The sequence below is a fragment of the Haemaphysalis longicornis genome, unplaced genomic scaffold (assembly GCF_048455015.1).
Source record: "Haemaphysalis longicornis isolate Haplotype H1 unplaced genomic scaffold, Haemaphysalis longicornis Haplotype H1 scaffold_12, whole genome shotgun sequence".
NCBI classification, from domain to species: domain Eukaryota; kingdom Metazoa; phylum Arthropoda; class Arachnida; order Ixodida; family Ixodidae; genus Haemaphysalis; species Haemaphysalis longicornis.
This window is the reverse complement of record NW_027526225.1, coordinates 97013235-97033373: the sequence shown is the minus strand read 5'-3', so window position 1 is coordinate 97033373 and position 20139 is coordinate 97013235. Positions and strand designations below refer to the sequence as shown.

The following is a 20139-nucleotide window of genomic DNA, read 5'->3' as shown; positions in this document are numbered from 1 at the left end:
AATGAGGTTTTAATAGGGCAAGCAATGTTCAGCACACAACGACATTAGCAAAGCAGGAACTTATGCTTCGCAGGCATTGTTCATGTCACCACCACACAAGCAACTTCCATCTGTAAGTGAGTCACTATCTGTTGAAATTTTGGCCCTTACAGCTACGTATGTCCAGAGACGGCTGTTCTAACAGGCATAACCACAGAAGCAAGTATTCAAGCTAATGCAACCATGGCCTATAATAGAATTACCGAGAACGTTGATATCATAGAGAAACATACAGTGAAACATAAAAGACAGTGCATAAAAAATGCAAGTCAGCTGTGGCGTCCTTTATTCATGCAGCACTTGGGCCAGCATACTTCTTTTGTCCAAACAAGCTTCCGAACAGCTCCGTCCTGAAAGCAGCAGAAACACCAGAATGCAAAACCACTAGAACATCATTCCCAATCACAGTTAAAAAACAACAATCACCAAACACTGAGCTCAATACTGCGTACCTGTACTCCTTCCTAGAACTTGCAACAAAACGCACATTATTTGACCCTGAAAGCATTACTATGGTACTTGGCAAAGGTAGGTGTCAACATTCACGTGTCTGCAAAATGAGGCATGAGATTGTGATGCTCCTCCCCATCACAATCCTCATAATAGACGTCCTTTCCTTCCTGTAATTACTAACTGCATTCGAAGACATTGTTAGGCAGCACACTTGGCACACACTATGGGTTACTTTGGAGAGCACTCGTCATCAGCGACCAAAGGAGAAGGAAGCTTACTTGTGAATTAATTTCACCAGAAGAAATATGCACAGTATACTTTACACAGCAATACGTTTGCTTACTTAGAGCCTGTAGTTATCTGAACACAGGCTCTACGATATCTACAATATCTATGATATCTATGATACAGGCTACAATATCTGAAAAGTTCAGATATCACAGCGTGGATATCGTAGCGTATATACCATAGCGTGGATACGCTACGGTATTCACTTCGATATCGTAGCATGGATATTGTAGCGCGGATAACGGCAGAGTCCTTCAATGCTTTTCTGGTCACGGAACTTCTGCGTAACGGTATGGGAGAGCTTCATATGTTGACCAAAGCTCCCATGCAGTGGCTTGGACGGCTGCAGCAGCATTGGCAGTGCAATGGGTCGCGATTTTGCTGTGGTGTTTGTTGTGCGATATATATTTGTTTAGTGTTTACTCATCGTGAGGGGCGAACCACGTAAACTATGATGCCTCAGATATGCTGCGTGCCTGGTAGCCGCCCTGGCTATCAAAGTACATAGGAAACAGCTCCGCTGTTCTGCTTTCCTACCGACTGCAAATAGCTCGACAGGTAAAAGCGGGCTATTCCACGACAGGAGACAGACGCTTTCAGCTTCAAGAACGCGCACGTGTGCGAGAAACGTTTCAACTCCACAGATGTTATTCGAGCCCATGAATTCACAATAAGCGAGCCAATCTGGGTCTCTCCAGTGCAAGAAGCCCAAGATCCACGTCGCCGCCATCCCCCAGATTTTTTAAAATCTGCCGGCATATCTGATGAAACTGAAGTCATGGTCGCGCTCGCGAAGAGTAAACCCACCTGCACACCGACATCAGTTGTCGTCGCCTAACAACAATAAAACGGGAGGTACTGACGATTTCAGCTTCAAGATAAAACGGGAGGTACGTGATAATAAATAAAACGTGATATTTGTACAATGTCTCTCACCTTCCTACATCCATCCCGCTATTGTCACCGACTTATGTAAATAAACACTCGTACAGCAAAGCCGAGGTGAGCTTGTGCGGTCTTTTTTGCATGCACTTAGCAGCTGCCTGTTACAGCCAACCAGTGGTCAAAGCTTCCTGTCATCTGTGTTGTGCACCCAAAATCTGCGGTGGACGCATTTTGATAACCCAACCAGTTACTTTTAGTTCTGAAAAGCTGGGCATGGGTAGCTATGCCTGGATGTTTTTTTCCTTCTTTTTTCTTTTAAGGGGGGACTTGGTGCTTAAAAAACAGCTTCCATTAATTGTTCAGTAACCTGTGTGAAACTTGTCAGTCTCGCGGCTTTTTTTTTTTTTTCACTGATTTCAAATATCGCAGTATTCTTTGAGCCAGTCAATTAGTTAGCAAGATAATTAGAAATAATTATCTATTTTTGGTAAAACAATAAACAGAACAGTGTTAGTCATAAAACTGTAATCTTTATATTCTCCAACACTATGAGCTCTGGTGAATGCAATAGAAAAATGGTTTTCTGACACATCACTTGGAACTAATTTTACAGCTCAATAAACTTTGGTGGCACCAGTGGCGAGGACCCATTTCAAGTGCCAATTTCAAACACCAAAGTTTAATGAGCTGTAAAGTTAGTTCCAAGCGGTGCATCAAAATAACCGATTCTCTTAATGGACTCACCAGTGTTCATAGTATTAAAAAATACAAAGACTTTCAGTTTTATGATTAACAATGTTTTGTCTATTGTTCCACCAAAAATGGCTAATTATGTCTAGATATCTCGGTATCTATTTACCTACTCAAGGAATAATGGCATATTTGAAATGAGTGAAAAAAAAAAAAAAGCAGCAAGACTGACAAGTTTCACAGAGTTTACTTCACAATTAAAGGAAGCTGTTTTAGGAGCAGTGTCCCCTCTTAACTTTAGTTGGGCGAGTGGACTCTGCGTGTGAGTTTTTACTAATTAGTCACCTTACATGTGCGCTCAACTTAGCAGTCACCTGAGGCTGTAATATCTACCCCTCATCCACTTGCCCATTATGCTGCTTCCATTTCTTACGCGCTTTTTTCTGCTGTCATGCTCACTTTCCAAATGAATTTCTATTACTATGACACGATAGCCTCGCTATAAAATCCCGCAGATGCAGCGCTAAACCAATGTGCTAAGAGGCTGGGTTTGTATTCCTATTTTGCTCAGCACAGCAGGTGCAGCCAGGGCTGCACACCACTTTAAGGGGGGACGTGGCGAGTGAAACTACGTTGGTTATTTATGGACGAAATGCAATCAAATTAGGAGCATTTATGTAGCTAACTACCCTAATAACAAAGCTGAATTCAGTTTAAAAAATCTTCTATACTTCTTCAGTTACCTTATTACCTTCACAAAGTCGCCCCTTTATTAATTAACTAATGAGGCAAGAGTTCAACAAGATGTTTATGTCAATGTGATCAGGAAGGTCCGTTTTGTGCAAGGAAGCTGTTAGATTATTGCTCTATTTCCTTTAGATATCCAGCAAAAAAGAGAGAAGTTTCACTTTCTTGTTGACATGAAACAATTTCTGATTTTGAAAGGAAGGTGAAACTTTTCTTGTTCTTTTTTACAGTTGAACCTCGTTATAAGAGACATGGATGCAAGAGACAAATAGGTATAAGAAACACTATTCACCCACATGGTTTGCTGCCCTATCTGTCCCATTAAATTGACCTCTTCTATAGCAGACATCGGATGTAGAAGACAGTTGGTTATAAGGTACAAGTCATCCTTGAACTTCAATCAACAATCTCGCTTGTAACAGACATTTTAACTTCAGATGCAGTGCCACCAGTCACTAATTGCAGTTGCTTCCATGGTGGAAGCACAGGTGGACGACAGACGCTTGCAGTCGCTATTTATTTTCACTTCAGCAAACACAAAGTGGTTCAGTCAGCTATGAAACGACGACGAGAAGCCCTGCCAATGGAAATGCAACTTAAAGAAGTGGTTGAAGCTTACTGCCATCCATTGGAGCGCGACCGCACATGCTGGCTCTCCCACTCGCGTAGCTCCCAATCATGATGCACTGCAGATGTTGAGTCCTGCAAGCGCAATGAATAGCCTGCGCACACAGCGGAAGAAGCTGTGCGCTCTGCCTATTCATCAGGCTTGTGAACTCAACATCTTAGATTCATCTTCTACAAACAGTGAAAGGAAAAAAAGCTTGTAGAACCGGTTGTAAAAAACACTGTAAATACAGTCATGAAGCAAACAAAAATTCAGAATTGCTTCATAAATTCTGGGGGCCAAACATAAATTAGAATGGATCTTTTGCAACATGCTGTAACGTTCTTTAGAGCTTATTTTAGTCATACGGTGCCTACATTCATCTAGGACTGATTAGTAAGTGAAAACATGGTTCCCTGCTTATAAGAGACATCTCGTATAAGAGACAGAAACTGCTCCCCAATACGTGTCTCTTATAAAGGGGTTCAACTGTATACCTAAAGAATATAGACATTCCCGATCACACAAACATACAAATCTTGTTGACTTCTCGCCTAATTAGTTAATTATGCTGAATGCAAGTTTCTGGTAATTAGTCTTCTAATTTAAAAGTGTACACGGTATTTGTTGTTCGGATGGTTAGTTACATAAATACTCTGAATTTGATCAAATTTGGTCAATGAATAAAAAAGTCATTTTACTTGCTACGTCCACCCTTAATTCTAGCGCTAGCTAACTTGTATCATCATCTAGGCGGCAAATCAAAGGCTAGTCAAAAACCAAAAACACCAAATGTCCACCCTCCCAAAATAAAACTGAGCTGTGCCTGTCACCACTAACGAACACTGCAGCATGGCTTTGTAACACGTGCGATCTTTCCTCTATCCCGCAGCTAAGCTACACTACAATCACTGACTCAAAAACATGCCATGCATAATTTGCTCATGTTGTTACTGGTGGCAATGAAGACCGGAAGAACGCAGGCGCATTGCCGATGGAGAAACACCCGGCCAACAGGGTCACCCCCAACGGCTAACTTTGGCCCTGACTGAAACTTTGGTTGGAGTTCCATGACCACGAAGGCATTGAAAAACTCTGAAACAGGCATGGCATGCAGTCCCCTGTTTGAGACGTGCACCACATTTTGCTGATGTCGGCAATCGCTCCCTTTGGTCTGTACAATCTTCCAGCAAGGGATATGTGCTGTCTTCTGTAATCAGCCGATAGACCGACGGCATTAAAATTGCGTGCCAACGTGCTTGTGTGCCTAAGCCAGTCAGTCATCTTTGCTCAGACTGAAACTGCTGCTTGCCCTCTCCAGTTAAGGGGGAACACTGCTCTTAAAACAGTTTTTTTTTTTTAATTTTTAAGTAAACTCTGTAAAACTTGCCAGTCTTGCTGCTTTTTTCCCCACTGATTTCAAATATGCCATTATTTTTTGAGTCAGTCAATTAGTTACCAATATAATTAGAGATAATTAGCCACTTTTGGAGGAACACTAGACAAAACAGTGTTGGCCATAAAACTGTAATCTTCATATTTCCCTATACTTTATTATAAGCTCTGGTGAGTGCAATAAGAGAATCGGTTTTTCGATGACCCTTTGGAACTAATTTTACAGCTCATTGAACTTTGGTGTTTGAAAAGCAGGAGCTTTGCGTCGGTCTTCACTGTCTTGCATGCGTAATTATGCAAACGGCAATTAAACTTCACAGTTCAATATCTCAGAGTTATCTCGAGAGATATCTCGATATCTCACGCTAGAAGAATTCTGCCAAATGAAACTGCGTGGAAACACAATTGCATCCAACTTTTCAATACAGGCATGCCTGCTAACTGCAGCTAACTAAAAAGTTAATTAAAATTATGCCCATCTTCCCGCGAGAGAACCCTGATGTGATGCGACGCATCGGGGGGTTCAATTGGCGTTTCCATTGGGTTGATTCTCTAAATCGGGTGAAACGTGTTGTGAACACGTATGATGCATTCCATCACATGCAGGTGTTCTCATACTCGGGAACGAGAGCGAGCGCTGACTGAACCGCCGCAGCGCGCTACCCGCTTTATATTCACAGCGCCTGAAGGAGAGGAGACAGCGGAGGAGAGTCGCGCATGCGTGCACTTGTGCGCCGGAGCAGATGCGAGCGGAGCGAAGCGCGCGCGCGCAGCTGTTGTTGTTTATGATAATGAGACGGAGTGAGAGTGTTGCGCCAGCTGTCGGAGAGAAGAACGGGGGAGAATTGCACATGCATAGGTGGTGTGCGGACGCCGACGATGCAGGAAGGACATACCCCAGAGCAAGAGATGCATCGCATCTAATAAATTTTAGTTAATTAAGCCACAAACATAAATAATTACCACCTCATTCTGCATCCACCTGAGTGCATAACCTCAATGTAGAGGTGGTCTTCACGTAAATCTAAGCCCCTAATTTTAAAACAATTTGTCAACTTTACTTTGATCACCCTGTATATCAGTACGATACGCTACAGCTTCAACAATTTTCTGGCACCATGCCCTGCCAGCAGAACTTAGAAAGGCAGCTCACAAGGAACTGCTGCCAAACACCGGAAATTAAACCATCGGCGGGTGCCAAGAATCTCCATCGGTCTTTCCCAAAAGCGCATCATACCTTCATCCTGCTGAATGGCAAATCAGTGTGAGGTCTCAGCACTAGCACTATTCAGGATACACATTAAAGGGGTCGTGAAGAGAAAATGCATTTGTCTTTGATTACTTTTGTCTGCTTGAACGACCTTTTAAGAACATAAATCCCAAATATTTTCACAATTCATTGCTTCTGGAATTTAGGAGGCGCCGTTGAAATTCTCGTTTTGAGGCGTATCGCAAGCGACCATGCGCGCGCCGGCGGTCGGCAGCGCAACTAGAATGACGTCACGTTAAGTACATTCGAGAATTCAACGCGGTTCGATGTTCTTTGTGTATAATATTCTCCAAAGCTGCAAACCCAATATTTTAAAAATAATGCATCCTTTATTCGTTGCCAAAAAACAGTTTTCTATCCACGTGAGCGGTGTCGTGACCGCTCCAGTTGTCTGGCAACCATTGCAGCAGAACTCAGACCTACTGGGTGTTTGTACAGTTTGTAACCAGTTTCCCTGCTTAATTTCACGTTCTTTTCCCGAATTCTCTTGGGAATATTATCTTTTTTGTATGAAATGGCCCAAGATCGCTCAAGCAAAAAAAAAAAAAAGTGCCCCGTGTGCGATTCGAACTTGCGGCCTCCGGGCCAGCCCAACGTTACGGCCAGCCTAGTCGGACACTTTATCCACTACACTATCGGCGTGGGAAGCGCGCGGGGCGAAAAACTGATGTATAAAAGCCTCTTCGCATTTGTAACCCAAAAGTCTGTCGTGTTTTCATAAATTCTAATCTACCCGGAGCTTTAACCGCCAACTTACTGTTGAGCGCTTCTGCAGTAAGCCAAAGCGGAGCGTATACAATCAACAAAACAGCGTCAATAGGATTGTTTATTGCAGGAAACAGGAAAGCAATAGTCGAACTGCGTGATGTTGGGGCTCAGCGACTCGGCGCTCTATCGCTGCTTCTCGCTAGTTATTTTTGCGCTTGATGAGTGAATAATGAATGGGTTTTAGGTTCCGACTACTCGAAGTTCCTTTGATAAACGCGTTTATGTAATACACTCTCATTTTAAGCGTTCGGTCATCAGGGGTGAGACAGCTGGATCAGATTTGGGAGCAGTTTTTGGAGCAGCGAAATCTCGACTTTGGAGCAGAAGAACCTTGATTTGGAGCAGAAGAACGACATTTATCTTATGTGACCTTAGAAGCCTCAAAAATCAAATTTTTGGCAACTCGGGGTGGGGGCACGTTTTAATAGGTTTTGAATGTACATAACACTGAAACAGCCTTTCAATAAAGTTTTTTCTACCAGAGTATCACAAGGTACAAACTGCAATACCTTTTAACAAACCATTTTTAAAATCTTAGGCTCTATGCATAGATAGCGTGGAGCTTCATTGAAAATATCGAATTGAAAAACTAAGCAATTGTAAGGTATTTTTATTACCATGTGAATGCCGAAATTATTTTTGTAATCCCAGACTCGGCTTTAAGCACAAGTGTAGAGCCAAGGCAAAGCTTGCGCAAAGCGACGTGACAGTCGGCGCACCCCCCCACCCCCCACCCCATCCCAAGCCCTCCCATTTCAATTCCCACAGTGCACATTCACTACGATCGTAATTTGAGTAACGTTGGTATGTATAGCTACCTCCCTTTCGGCACTAAATTTCACTTCAGATAGATGAACCACTGCAATATTACTAGCTTGCACTAATAGCCCGTCCCGCAATCGGACACTGCTTGAACATTTTGTGGCGATGTAGCCTGCCCCGCCACTTCTGCATTGTCTATTGTCCCATTCCCGCCACTCGCAAGGCAGCAATAACTGAGCGTTTTATAATACCCCGATGAGTCCGAAATTTCACTTCAAGCACGCATTGTGCCTCACACTCAGGGTCGAAACACAGTGAATTCGCGGGCACCACGTTGTTTTAGACGAACTCCGTCTTTCGAGTCCGCAACAGATCAGACGCTTGAATGTAGACCCAGCCACCCCCATACCATAACCACGGTAGAAATCAACAAACAGCACTCTGCCTCAATCACGAGCAACTGCTTCGCCAGGCGGCCATATTTTCGAATCTTCACCACACAAAGATGGCGGCGCCCACTAACGTCGTTCCGGAGATGCGGCGCTCCAAAAATTGTCGTTTTTTCATCTATTTGCACAAGTAGTTTGTCGCCTCAGTACATATTTTTTCTACAGGACTTTGCAATGTTTTTCGATGGGAAAACTTTGAAAACGCACAGAATATAACATGTGCAAACCGACATGGTGACTTTCAAAAGAACTATCTTGGGGGCAATGTGGGTTTTTTTTATTGAATGATCAATCAATTAAACCTTTACAAACAGCAGCATTTCGGGAAAATTATGTCGTCAGTAAGCATTTTTCTTCACTAAAACTGAAGAAGAGTTAAAAGCCTCAGCTGTCGGACTGTTTTGGAGCAGTTTGGCGCAATTTTTGCAATTTTCAAGCTTTTGGAGCAGCCCGGCGCAGGAAAACCAAATTGTATCAAAACTGCGCAATAAGCGCAGCTGTCTCACCCCTGGGTCATGTATCTCGTCAGGTCAGAAGTTTCATGTTCGCGCAACTCACATTACAGGCTACGTGAGACAGACGTCGGCTAACTTGTGCAAGAATATCGGCTAACAAAACGACAGTTTAGACTCGTGGAAAGCAGCGTAAACAGTTTACGAATGCCCAGTTTAGATTAAACGTGGTTCCTTCTGCCTGCGCCACTCGCCGGTGTTGTTGACTGAAAGTTCGACCATGTTGATCAGTCGTATCACAGATCAGACGTCTCCCGTTCAGTTGCAGGGCGAGTTTCATCACGGCGCCGATGTTGTAGCTTTATCTGACCCTTTGCAAGCCCGCTCTATGCCGACATATTGTGCAGACGAGGGAGAACTGTGATTGGCTGCTTACTGACTTACTGAAACGTCACTTCACGAGTTGAGGAGGAAAGCTTCGGTGAAACCGTAACTGCATTTATTTACCTATTTCCCGATATCGGTCGACGAAACGGTTATGCATTGTTTGTTTATCAAGGTTCCACGGTTATAAGCGCACACACAACACAGTTTTCTTGAAAATCTCTTCACGACCCCTTTAAATTGTAAACACTCGATTTTTTTTCTGTCTTGTCTGTTTTTATTTTAGGTTCGGGAAACTTTCTAGCAAATAGGCTCACTTTGATGCTTCTTTTTTCATCTTAATTTTCCGTTTTTATTAGGGGTTTCTAGACAACACCAACTGTTTTGCATGTCACAGAAGCACGAACTGTCATAACTCTACTGCTTAGAGAGAGAGAGAGAGAGAGAGAGAACGCTCTTTAATGTGAACTGGTGAGGCCAGCCCTGCTAGGGCTGACCTCACCCTTACTTTACTAAATCACTAATACTAATTGCTGATACTAATACTAATACTAATCGCTCGCAATACTAAATAACTACACACCTAAGCATCAGTTTTATGCTCAACACCATAAAAATTAGTAAAAATTCAACTACTTTTACTACATTCATGGCCACAGTGCAAAGCGGATGTAACAAAAGCTGCCCGTGCTGTTGTCTCCTGTATGTTATGCCCTCTCTGCTGTATTACAGAAAATAATGATTCAGAACTCAGTTCAATTGGAATAGTGCTTGAAAATGCAGAGTAAAGGTGTGATAGTGCAAGTGATAAGAGTTAATGATGGTGACATCGCGTGCATTCCATGAGAGCCAGCACGTAATGGTGCAAAAAAATAAGTCATCATTCAATTAAGGGCAGCCCACATGTTCTCTCTCTCTCTTTAAACCCTGCTGTCATTTCCAGCACAGATAGTAGCACACGTGAAGACACAGCAATGGAATCACTTGAGTGAGTCACTTACTTGGCTTCTTCGGAGTAAGTTGACATATCCAAAGGAGCCATGTAGTTGACAAGCTTCGGAATGATGTCATACCTGAATGCCAAAGGACAGAAAGAAACAACGGCAATATTGGTACCTTACATAATAAAGATTGAAACTAATGTTAGAAATTGTCTATCTGCTTCAAGAACCAGTTATTTTGCCCCGAAGGTTTCTCTTGCTCCATTTCATTCATTTATATTTTTCTGTCATTCGGCTCAGCGAGGTATACCATCTGTACAAAAAGTGGCCATCTGTACCAGACAAGTAACAATAAACCACTATACCGGATCTCACACTTAATTCCACAATTCCATAAAGGACATATGCTTCCCCTTGCTGTAGCCAGATAAAAACTGTTGAATGGAATTTCCTCAATCTGGAAAATTTACTCCACAAACCAAAGCACATGAATTATGAGGAAAAATAAAAAAAGCAGCGTCCTCATGTTTTAGAACAAAACTTTTTGTGCAGAGCTTGTAAATGACTGGACACACAAAATTATCCAATGCAGCCTCTGCCAGATTCCAAAAAATTCTCAGGCCTGCGTTTGAAACAGCTACTGGTGTGATTACCTCCTTTTTTGCCCAAGTAGTCATCAGAACATTTGTGCGGGTGTTTAAGGTATTCTTGGAGTTTTCATGAAGTTTTTTTCCTTCATGTTTGCCTCGATCACAGCTTTGTCAAGCGTTTATATGCCTACATAGCCAACCGTTTTTTCGGACTCCAAAAATTCGGACTTGCTGGATATTTCGGACTTTCCATAGGAACTGCCAATTGTCCCATAGGAGTAATGGCTCACGGATTTTTCGGACTGCTCTGTTACTCGGACTACTTTTCGTTCCCTTCCAGGTTCAAAAAATCGGCCGGCTATTGTACCCATGTCACCCAATATGTTACTTGAGTCAACAGTCACTACAAACAAGAGGTAAACATGTATTAGTTCAAAGGGACCCCAAAGGCAACCAGCAAGCTGGTTTCAAACGAAAGTCCGACCTTCCCATTGCCATCTTAGCATTTATTCGGTGCAGTAATGCTTGGTGGCGGGCTATTTGGTGTAGCATCTTTTGAACGAAAGTTGTGCTGAGTTTTACTCAGAAAGGCAGACACACACACAAAAAAGTACACTTCATGCCGTCTTCCTGCGAAAGTGTATGTTTGTTTCTGTGCCCGTTTTAGTGAGCAATACCCAGCGCAACTTTCCTTCGAGAAATTCATTCAGTGCCAGAAGATGCCTTAAGGGGGGACGCGGGGATCAGATTTCGGAAAGTGACCAAAAAATCGTTTTTTCGAAACTCACATTTTCGGATTGCACGTTTTATATTCTATGCGTTCACAAAGTTTCCCCGCCGTAAACGATCGCGAAGTGCCAAATAAAAATATTTATATCGGCTGAGGTGGCAAAATATTTCCTCAAAATGACGAAAACACGGCAATTTTCGCAGCGCTGTATCTCCGGAACGACGCTATCGGGCGCCGCCATCTTGGTCGCGTTAGATCGGCCGACTCTTTAACTTTCGTTTTCCGGTCGCTCCTTTTGTCATCGCTCGCTCACAAACGCACAAACGGCAGAAAGAGAAAGATAGTGAAACGAAGCAACCGATAGATGGTAACACGCGATTGGCTGTCCGGCCGCGTTTTTAGATACGGCTCTCCTGATTGGGCGCCGCCATGCCAGCAAAAACATGGCCGCCGGGCTGCTGCGCATTTTACGCGCACTGCGCTCCCGATGTTTTCAAGGTTTCCCGGTCGACTCGGTAGCAGTTTACTCGTTTTATCTGTTGCGGTACTGAACAGTGACATTACTGTTATCGCGGCGATAATGTTGAGATCGTGCGCCAGATAGGGAGGTGCGCGGCTCGAAAGACGCATCGAAAACGTGCCCGCGACGTCGCCGTGGTCTGTCCTTGAGTGGGAAGCGCGGTGCGTGCGCCTACAATTGCGGTTCGTGAAACGAACTTTTGGACGCATTGTGAGCATTGCGATGTTATAAAACGCTGAGTTATTGCTGTGTTGCACAGCGTGCTCGCAAGCTTCGGGAATGGAATGACCGACTCGCCAGAAGTTGCGGCGCGCGCTGCATTGGCGCGACGTGTTCGGGCAGCGGCCGATTGCGGGATCGGTTGCTATTGCACGCGAGTAATAATAATTGATGTACGGGAAGTGAAATTTAATGGGAAAAGCGAAGTTATCAACCATATCAAGGTTACCTAAATTACGATCGTGGGGAACGCGCGCGTAGGGGATTGTAGGGCGGGGGGGGGGGGGGGGGGTGCAATGAACCGTCACTTAGCTTATTTGAGAAACTTTTGCCGTGGCTCTAAACTAGTTCGTACAACGAAGTCTGGGATTACAAAATAATATTTTCAGTGTTAAATAAATTAGAAAAGACGCCGTAAGGGTGCAGCATTCACAATTCGATATTTTTATTGGGTTTTCTATTTTCGCAATGTTTGCAATTCTGTTGTCTATCTTGCAATGATTGATTCTCCTGAAGGTGAAGAGCATGGTATGCTAATAATAATCAATGTTGTAATTGTGTAAAAAATCTATACTCTGCTTTCAAATAGCTCATCTTATGCTTGTGATGCCCAGATATAACTTTTTGACACCGAACAGCCTCATGTACTAAGCTGTAGCTTTGGCAATGTTATGAAACCCAGAAATCTGCTGAAAGTCTGCTGGAATATTACTAATATAAAACGAAACCATGCCTTACTCTTCATTTTGGAGACAGTTATGCATTAGGCATACATCAATTAAAGTTTAGGTACCCTAGTAGCCCATAGCAAACTTTGTGGTACACTAGGTGTAAAACTGGTGCATCTGCCATCTGAAGGCCTGCACATGAAAACCTTCAATTGGCCAGGAAGGCCTCCCAGATGCACCAAATCGAAGGGCAAAGTTCTTTGAGGTTGTCCCCAAGCAAGGACAGCAAGGACTATGCTGCTGGTGCAGTTCAAAAAATCGTGAAGTCTTTGTAAACTTCAAGAGCCGTTTTCTCAAAAGTGCGTTTTACGAGTTCTTCGTTGCTCGTGGAAAGGATAGCATGGCAACCACTGGGCGGATTTCGACACTGTTTGTTTTATTTCAATCCTTGAAGAGTTCTGCAGGGTATGACATTCTCGGATTTTCATTTTAGGGCCTAGATATTTTTTTAAGTGACATTTACGGCCAAGTCAGCTGTATGCTACTGGTTACAGGTGAAAATAATGTTTTCTGTAAAAAAAATGAAGGGTGTAAAAAAAATTCGAAGAATGTCATACCCTGTAGTGCTCTTTTGACTACAATTTAAAAGTATTCTGAACTTCCTACCATATGTCAATACCTTGCTAGGCTTTCCACGAGCGGACAACATGTACACCTCTGTAACACAAAAACTACTGAAGGTATCATTCTTAAATTTCAAAATTCACCATTTGGAGTGTTTTCCAATGTGCCTACCAAATTTCATTACTCTATGTCAAAAAATAAAAAAGTTTGCTCCGATCCCCACCTCCCCCCTTAACTCTTTCCTTACAGCGCCACAGGCCATCGGACACGGAGTTCCGATGATTTCAAACGTCCCGCGAAAGCTAAAAACGACGCCTGGAGGACAACTAACGCCATCTGGCGTATTTATTGACAACTCATTTTTCGATTTTACTGTGTTTTGTTGATATTTCGCGTGCAAAGACAGCACCAAGAGTGAAATTTGAACCCGCAATAGTGGCGAGTTGTGTGAAAACAGTGTCCACTGTATTTGGGCTTTATTTATAAACAAAACGGGCTTCCTATCTGATGACTGCGGCTTTACACATTGATGTGTACGGTCTGGACAACGTACGGTGGGAATATTTTGCCAAATGCGCCGCGTCATATCACATTATCACCTTCATGACAGCCTGGCACTCGTGTCAGATTACCGCTATGGAGCGATGCGCGACACTTCTCAAGAGCGCTGGATTATTTTTCTGTTTTTTTACCACTATAGTGAAAAAGATTTTGTGTCAGAACACAAAAAAGTGTGCTTGGATGCATGACCGACTTATACTCGAGTGGTTTCGAGGAGTGGCACAGCCGTCAGTTCCACTAGGTTGACGGGCCCACAGAAATACAAAACTTGGTGTACAGCGTTGATATATATATTGAATCATAGCCAACAAACGTAGGAACAATTTGTATATCTTAGAATTCCTAAAATAATTTTTAGGCTCGTTACAATCACCTATATACGTTGCATGTATACTTTTTTGTTCATTTTTTCTGATTATTTGACTAATAAACTGTAAGTAATTGTGCCTTTCACAAAACTGCTGTTATGTGTTTGTAAGAGCAATCTATAAGCTACAATTCCATGCATAGCAATGCTAAATGTGTCCACTAGCTCAAGAGAAAGAAATAGTTTTGTGGAAGCTCTCAAAATCGGCCGTTTTTCCACCATAACGAAAGAGTTAAAGGGGCACACGGATCTTTGATCAAAAACTTCATTTTTGCAGTTATGATGATGAAGATTGGGGGCCGTATTATGTAGTTTTGCATTCAGATTGTAGATATAAAATTTGTTTTTGTGTAAAACGACTATATTCAAATTTATTTGGGTTTTTTATATTTGATTTTTTGACACCCTTTTTAAAAAAACCTGCCGGAGGGATGCAGCTGAACAAAGTGCAAGTGAACTGTGCACAAATCAAGCAGTGCAATAAGACTAACATCATCATTCTATCTGGTCTGTAGCAGAAGTTACCACCATTTGAAGTTTGGGCCTGGAATGCAAAACCGGTTTTTCGGGTTGCCACCAACGACAAGCGAGTATGTACTAACAAAAAAGAACATCTCGTCTCGAACACGCACGCTACCCTAATGCGGTATTTTTGTGGACTTGTTGGCTTGTGATGTCTACTGATGTCACCAACCTTGGTGATTTTCTCATTTTTATTAAAAAAAATAACCCTTTGTTATGTTTTTAAAAATATAAAAACATTCTAGATGTACTTGAAATATACAAGATCAGAGAAATTCATTACCGCACCTCCCTCGCTTTTTAAACCATCTTTTTTTCCACGCACAATTGGTGATTGGAATAAGCTTTTGGAAAATGTCGTTTGCACATCTGGCCTTAGATCTGACCCCGCTTTTAAGTGTTATCTGCGTGGCAACAGGGAAAACGAATTTTCTTGAGTTGCCATGATCTTGTTCCTGTCAATTATTTATTTTTTGTTTTTCCTTTATTCATTACTGATACTGCGCGTTGGTGCCCACTGCAATGTTTGATGACCACTGTGACTCGTTTTATAGAATGTCCTTTTTTTTTTCGCTTTTCGTCTTGTTTTCCTTTTTTCCCTTTTATTTTATTTATTTTTTGCCTTCGGCTCTGTCGTCGTTTGACGTTGTGCAATGCTCTGCTGCAAGCTTTCAAAAGATGCCTCTGTTGATTTTTATTTTTGTATCTAACGAGATTCACGATTCCGTTTCTGCAGTGAACACTTTGTATGCATCTCCTACAACAATGCCCTCTGGGCGAATGTAGTGAGCTGAATAAATGAATAAATAAATAAATAATTTTGCGGTTTTGCAAGCTCGCTAATCGTCACCGCTAACACTATCAGATGGCAGTTGTTTCGCCGTGTAGACCTGTACGGTCAAGCCGAATGTCATTGACAGCTAATGTCATTCACTTTGAATGACATTAGATTTGTCGTGTCACAGGGGTATTAGTTATCAAAACCAACAGTACCCCTAACTGTCCACTGTCCTAACTGTACATTTGCCAAAGATGTATTTGTATAGCGTTGGAGTTCTGTTTTTTGAAGTGCTGCACAGCCTCCTAGATCTTGACATTTTCCCTCGCCACATGTTAACCAACCCTAACTTCACTAGATTTTCCTCCCGTCAGAACTTGTTATTGCCCAAGGTAAGAACTAATTATGGCAAACTTAGTCTACTTTTTTCCGCTGTTTCTTTTTGGAATGACGTACCACTGGAAATAAAGATAGTTATCTCGCTTCAACCCTTTAAAAGAAAATTGAAAATGTTCTTAGCTACTCACCAGTAACTCCTAGAAATATTTTTCTTGTGTGACATCTTTCCCTGCTTGTTCTGTTGTCAATTGATTCCAATTTTCCTGTTTTTTCCACAGTGTGTTGTATTTTCTTTAATATCCCATTCTTACACGACGTTTTATAAGATTTGTATAACGTATGCAATACATACTGGTTGTATTGTGCTCACAACTTGTTATCTCCAAAACATCTAGCATAGGAGGTCCCGCCTGCGGTTCTGAAACCTTGGGACCTCCTCCTGTAAATTCCCCCAATGTTAATACACTCTTGTACTTTTCTCAATAAATTTGAATTTGAAAAAAAGTTTTGAACTGTGCCGTCTTGACAATGGAGCGCATCCTTTAAAATTAGGGTGGGCAACCCACCGGATCTTGCGTCCCTTGCTCGCCCGAGTGTCCACCTTCCTCTTCACCTTGCTTCGCAGCTTCTGAATCTCGAGCCACTGCCTGCGACAACCAAAGAAGGGACACCGGTGAGCAATGCCACCTCTTTAAGTGAACCCCACAGCAGCGCATCACCTGCTCAAGGCGACAGGGTTGTCGACGTTGGATGTCTTCCGCTCAATGATCTCGCGAAGCAGGTGGTGGTAGAAGTCGTCGTCGTCAAAGATCTCTGGGTCCACCTCAGGTGCGCCAGGCTGCTGTTCCTGCAGAGAAGCAAGTTGTGAAGCACCTCATAGTCGTCTTGGGTGCTTTCCAATTCACCAAGCAGCATGCAGCTGACTATACTCAAGTACAACGTAAGGGGGGCACTGGTCTCGAGGACCAAAAGTTTGTCAAAAAGTCAATTTTCTGTATTAATTTTATTTGCAGTCTACAGGTCCCAAAGAATGTACCTGCAAAATATCATAGCTGTATTATAAGTATTCACAAAGCTATCGCCCTTTGAAGTGGCCTAAACGACATTTTTGCTTATGTTGCCAAACTTCATGCCCTGCTTTCTGAGAACCGATTTTTTTCCCATGTGGTCAGCTGTCCGGAGCAATATCTTGGGATGTACTGGTTCGATTTACACCATTTCTGCTGCATTCAAAAGCTTATGCACTGAACAGTGCAATAAAACCACAAAAGTATAGAATTTCTTTTTTCTGGCACAAGATTTTATGCAGTTAATTTCACAAAAACATTGGCAATTGATGACCTGACATTTATGAAGTTTGCAGCGTTTGCAGAAACAATGCTAGAATTACTGCTGTGGTATAGTTGGATTCCCTAGTCCTTCTAGAGGTTAAAGAGAGAAACGCTAGCCCAGTGTTTCATAGGTAGATAATGAAAAAATTGCCCGAAATGGAGTGGCATAACATGTTGCACAACTTTAAACTTACACCCCATAGACGAAAACTGACTGCATATTAGTGCTCAGCCTGTTGAAATACACTCAGTGTGCTAATCTCAAGCACATAGATTAAAAAATAACAAGAAGGTCCCCAAGACCAGTGTAACGTAAGTTGCCCCCTGCACCTCATCACTGCAGCTGGCTGTTCCTCCATGAGTTGCAGAGTGCGTTACTGCAACTATTCTGAACGTGACACGAGTCGTTTCCGTAATTTTGCAGACTTAATCTGCTTATAAATTACTGCAGCGACGAAAAACAAACAACGTGAGAAAAAGCAGACATTGTCACGCATCAAGTGCAATATCCTTTCAACACGCACGCGCGCATTGACATCCGGGCCTGTCGCTTCAGCGGAGTGATATGCTACATGAGCTATTGTCCTTCTTAAAGGAGCACTGACACGAAATTCCAAAGCTCAGATAACTGTGTAAAATGCTTCCCTTGTATATAGAGATACACCCTCAGAAGTTTAAACCGTAACCATTCAGTAGTACATATTTTAAATCAATTTTAATCCTTGCCCACATGAGAAAGCTCATCCGCGCCATCGAGCAAGCTCATGACGTCATCTGCCCATCGACCCAAACGGCCAACGTCGGGACTCCCGTGACATACCGAGGCGGCCATGGTGCTGTTGGCGCACGCTTTTCTGCCTTGTGCATCACGTTACAGTTTTTGGGACAGACGTCACGTGCGACTATAGCCGTTCAAGCCAGTATGGCTCGCGTGCGCGCCCAGACTGGCATCGGGTGTGGTGCGGCGAGAGCAGTGACGTCAAATGCACCTTCCTGTCATTGCAGCTGCCTCGGTGTTCGCTTCACCAAAACTAAAACTGGCACGAATAAACGGAGCTGAAAGCAATTATTTATGCTGCGTTCAACAACCTATAGCCACGAGAAAAAAAAAACGAAGCACAAAAATTTAACATGTACCTGAGAATAGGCGAGCGACTATAGGCCCTTGGCAAAATACTATCAGGCATAGCGGACAAGCGGAAGGCCAGTCGAGCAACATTGCGCGCGCCCATGATGAAGGAAACAGAGCAATTGTGCCAGCTGCTCAGCTCAGCGCGCTCACGCATCGCCTAAGCTCGGACTTCACGGACTCGCAGTACTGGGGTACTGGATGAAATGGCGTCTGCGTCGCGGGGATCGGTCTTTCCTATCACCGGGTGGAACACCAACCTCTCTAGTATACCGCGTTTGAGCGATGAGCGCGTCCGTGCCGTTTGCAGAAATGCAGCAGTGAGTTGGCATGACTCCTGCAAAACTCGTAACCACATGCGGTGATAAAATCAAAACAGCAAGCAAAAGCTCAGAAACCTATCCGATCAGACTGAACGCCGAGGTGACTACGAGAGAGCGCCGCGCTATGATGGAGCCGCGTTTCCTTTATCATGGCCGACGTTTGCGAATGACGTCAGTGTTGTCATCATGAAAGCTCCCGTATGTACTATGTTGCCAACTTTTCTGAAAGGGGTCTATAGGGACAAAAGCCATATCGATTCCCACCCAATTTCTCACAAGTGTCACGACGAACGCAGCTTGAAAAGCCAGCAGTGAACGTCTTGCGTCAACGCAACGTTTTTCCCTCGCGAAATTGTGAAAACGATGCGAGTGCCCCTCTCCCACGTAAAATTGCTCAAATAACAGTGCTGCCCCTGTTACTGTCAACTTGTTCTGGATACTTACAATTTCTCTCTTTTTTTAACAGGCCTGAAACTTGGACTTCCGTACACTGAGATGCACACTTTAAATGTGTATCGCGCAGAAACACACAATTTCCCATTGCTTAGCGATGTGATTTTGGGGGCTTAACGCGCCGATGCAACGCAGGCGATGAGACGTGCCGTAGTGGAGGGCTCCGGATTGATTTCGACCACCTGGGGATCATTACCGGGCACCGAAATCTCGTACACACAGGTGCTTTTGCTTTTGCCTCCATCAGAAAAGCGGCCGCCGCGGCCGGGAATCGAACCCGCGTCCTGGTGCTCAGCAGCGCAACGCCTTAGCCACCGAGCCACCGCAGCGGGTTCCCATTGCTTAGCCACCTACAGTCAAACCCGAATGTAGCAATCCCGGGAACCGCAAATTATTTGCTCTACCAGACACGCTTACTCTACTTATTTAATGCTCAATAACTCTCATCGCAAACTAGACATTGGATATAACAGTCTCAGAACCCACAGCCAGTGCTGTAAAGCCGCTAACAGGCGCGTTAAACTGTATTTTGCTTTCACTCTTTCTTTTCTTTTTTTCATTTGTGGGTGGCTGCCGAAGTTATTACAGGAACCATGCAGACAAAACACAAGTTTGGTTCATTCGAAAGATTGCCTCGTAGAATCATACTGACACCACTTTTAATGTAGATTTAGGTCAAATAAGCTACATAATTAGGAAAAAAAGGGAATGGCCATGCGACCCACCAGCTCATTTCCCGCAACAGAACCTATGATGTCACACTAGAATGCTCTGCGATTGGCAGAGGCCGGCAAAAGCAAACGCAAATTAGGGAAGGCTTATAAGCTTGCCGAACGAGCTATTTGCAGTTAAATT

At 43.3% G+C, this 20139-nt stretch overlaps 1 protein-coding gene across 1 annotated transcript in view; it reads right to left on the bottom strand.

Annotated features, from left to right (window-relative positions):
* Positions 1 to 302: 302 nt before the first annotated feature.
* The window catches only part of Aatf (Apoptosis antagonizing transcription factor), a 37852-nt gene continuing 18015 nt past the window's right edge, over positions 303 to 20139 (bottom strand). Inside the window, exons 8-11 of the mRNA XM_077692348.1 lie at positions 16768 to 16895; positions 16615 to 16695; positions 10191 to 10262; positions 303 to 389 (exon numbers count right to left, since the gene is read on the bottom strand). Coding sequence (XP_077548474.1) covers positions 329 to 389; positions 10191 to 10262; positions 16615 to 16695; positions 16768 to 16895 — 342 coding nt within the window. The 3' untranslated portion in view covers positions 303 to 328. The remainder of the gene's footprint in view (positions 390 to 10190; positions 10263 to 16614; positions 16696 to 16767; positions 16896 to 20139) is intronic.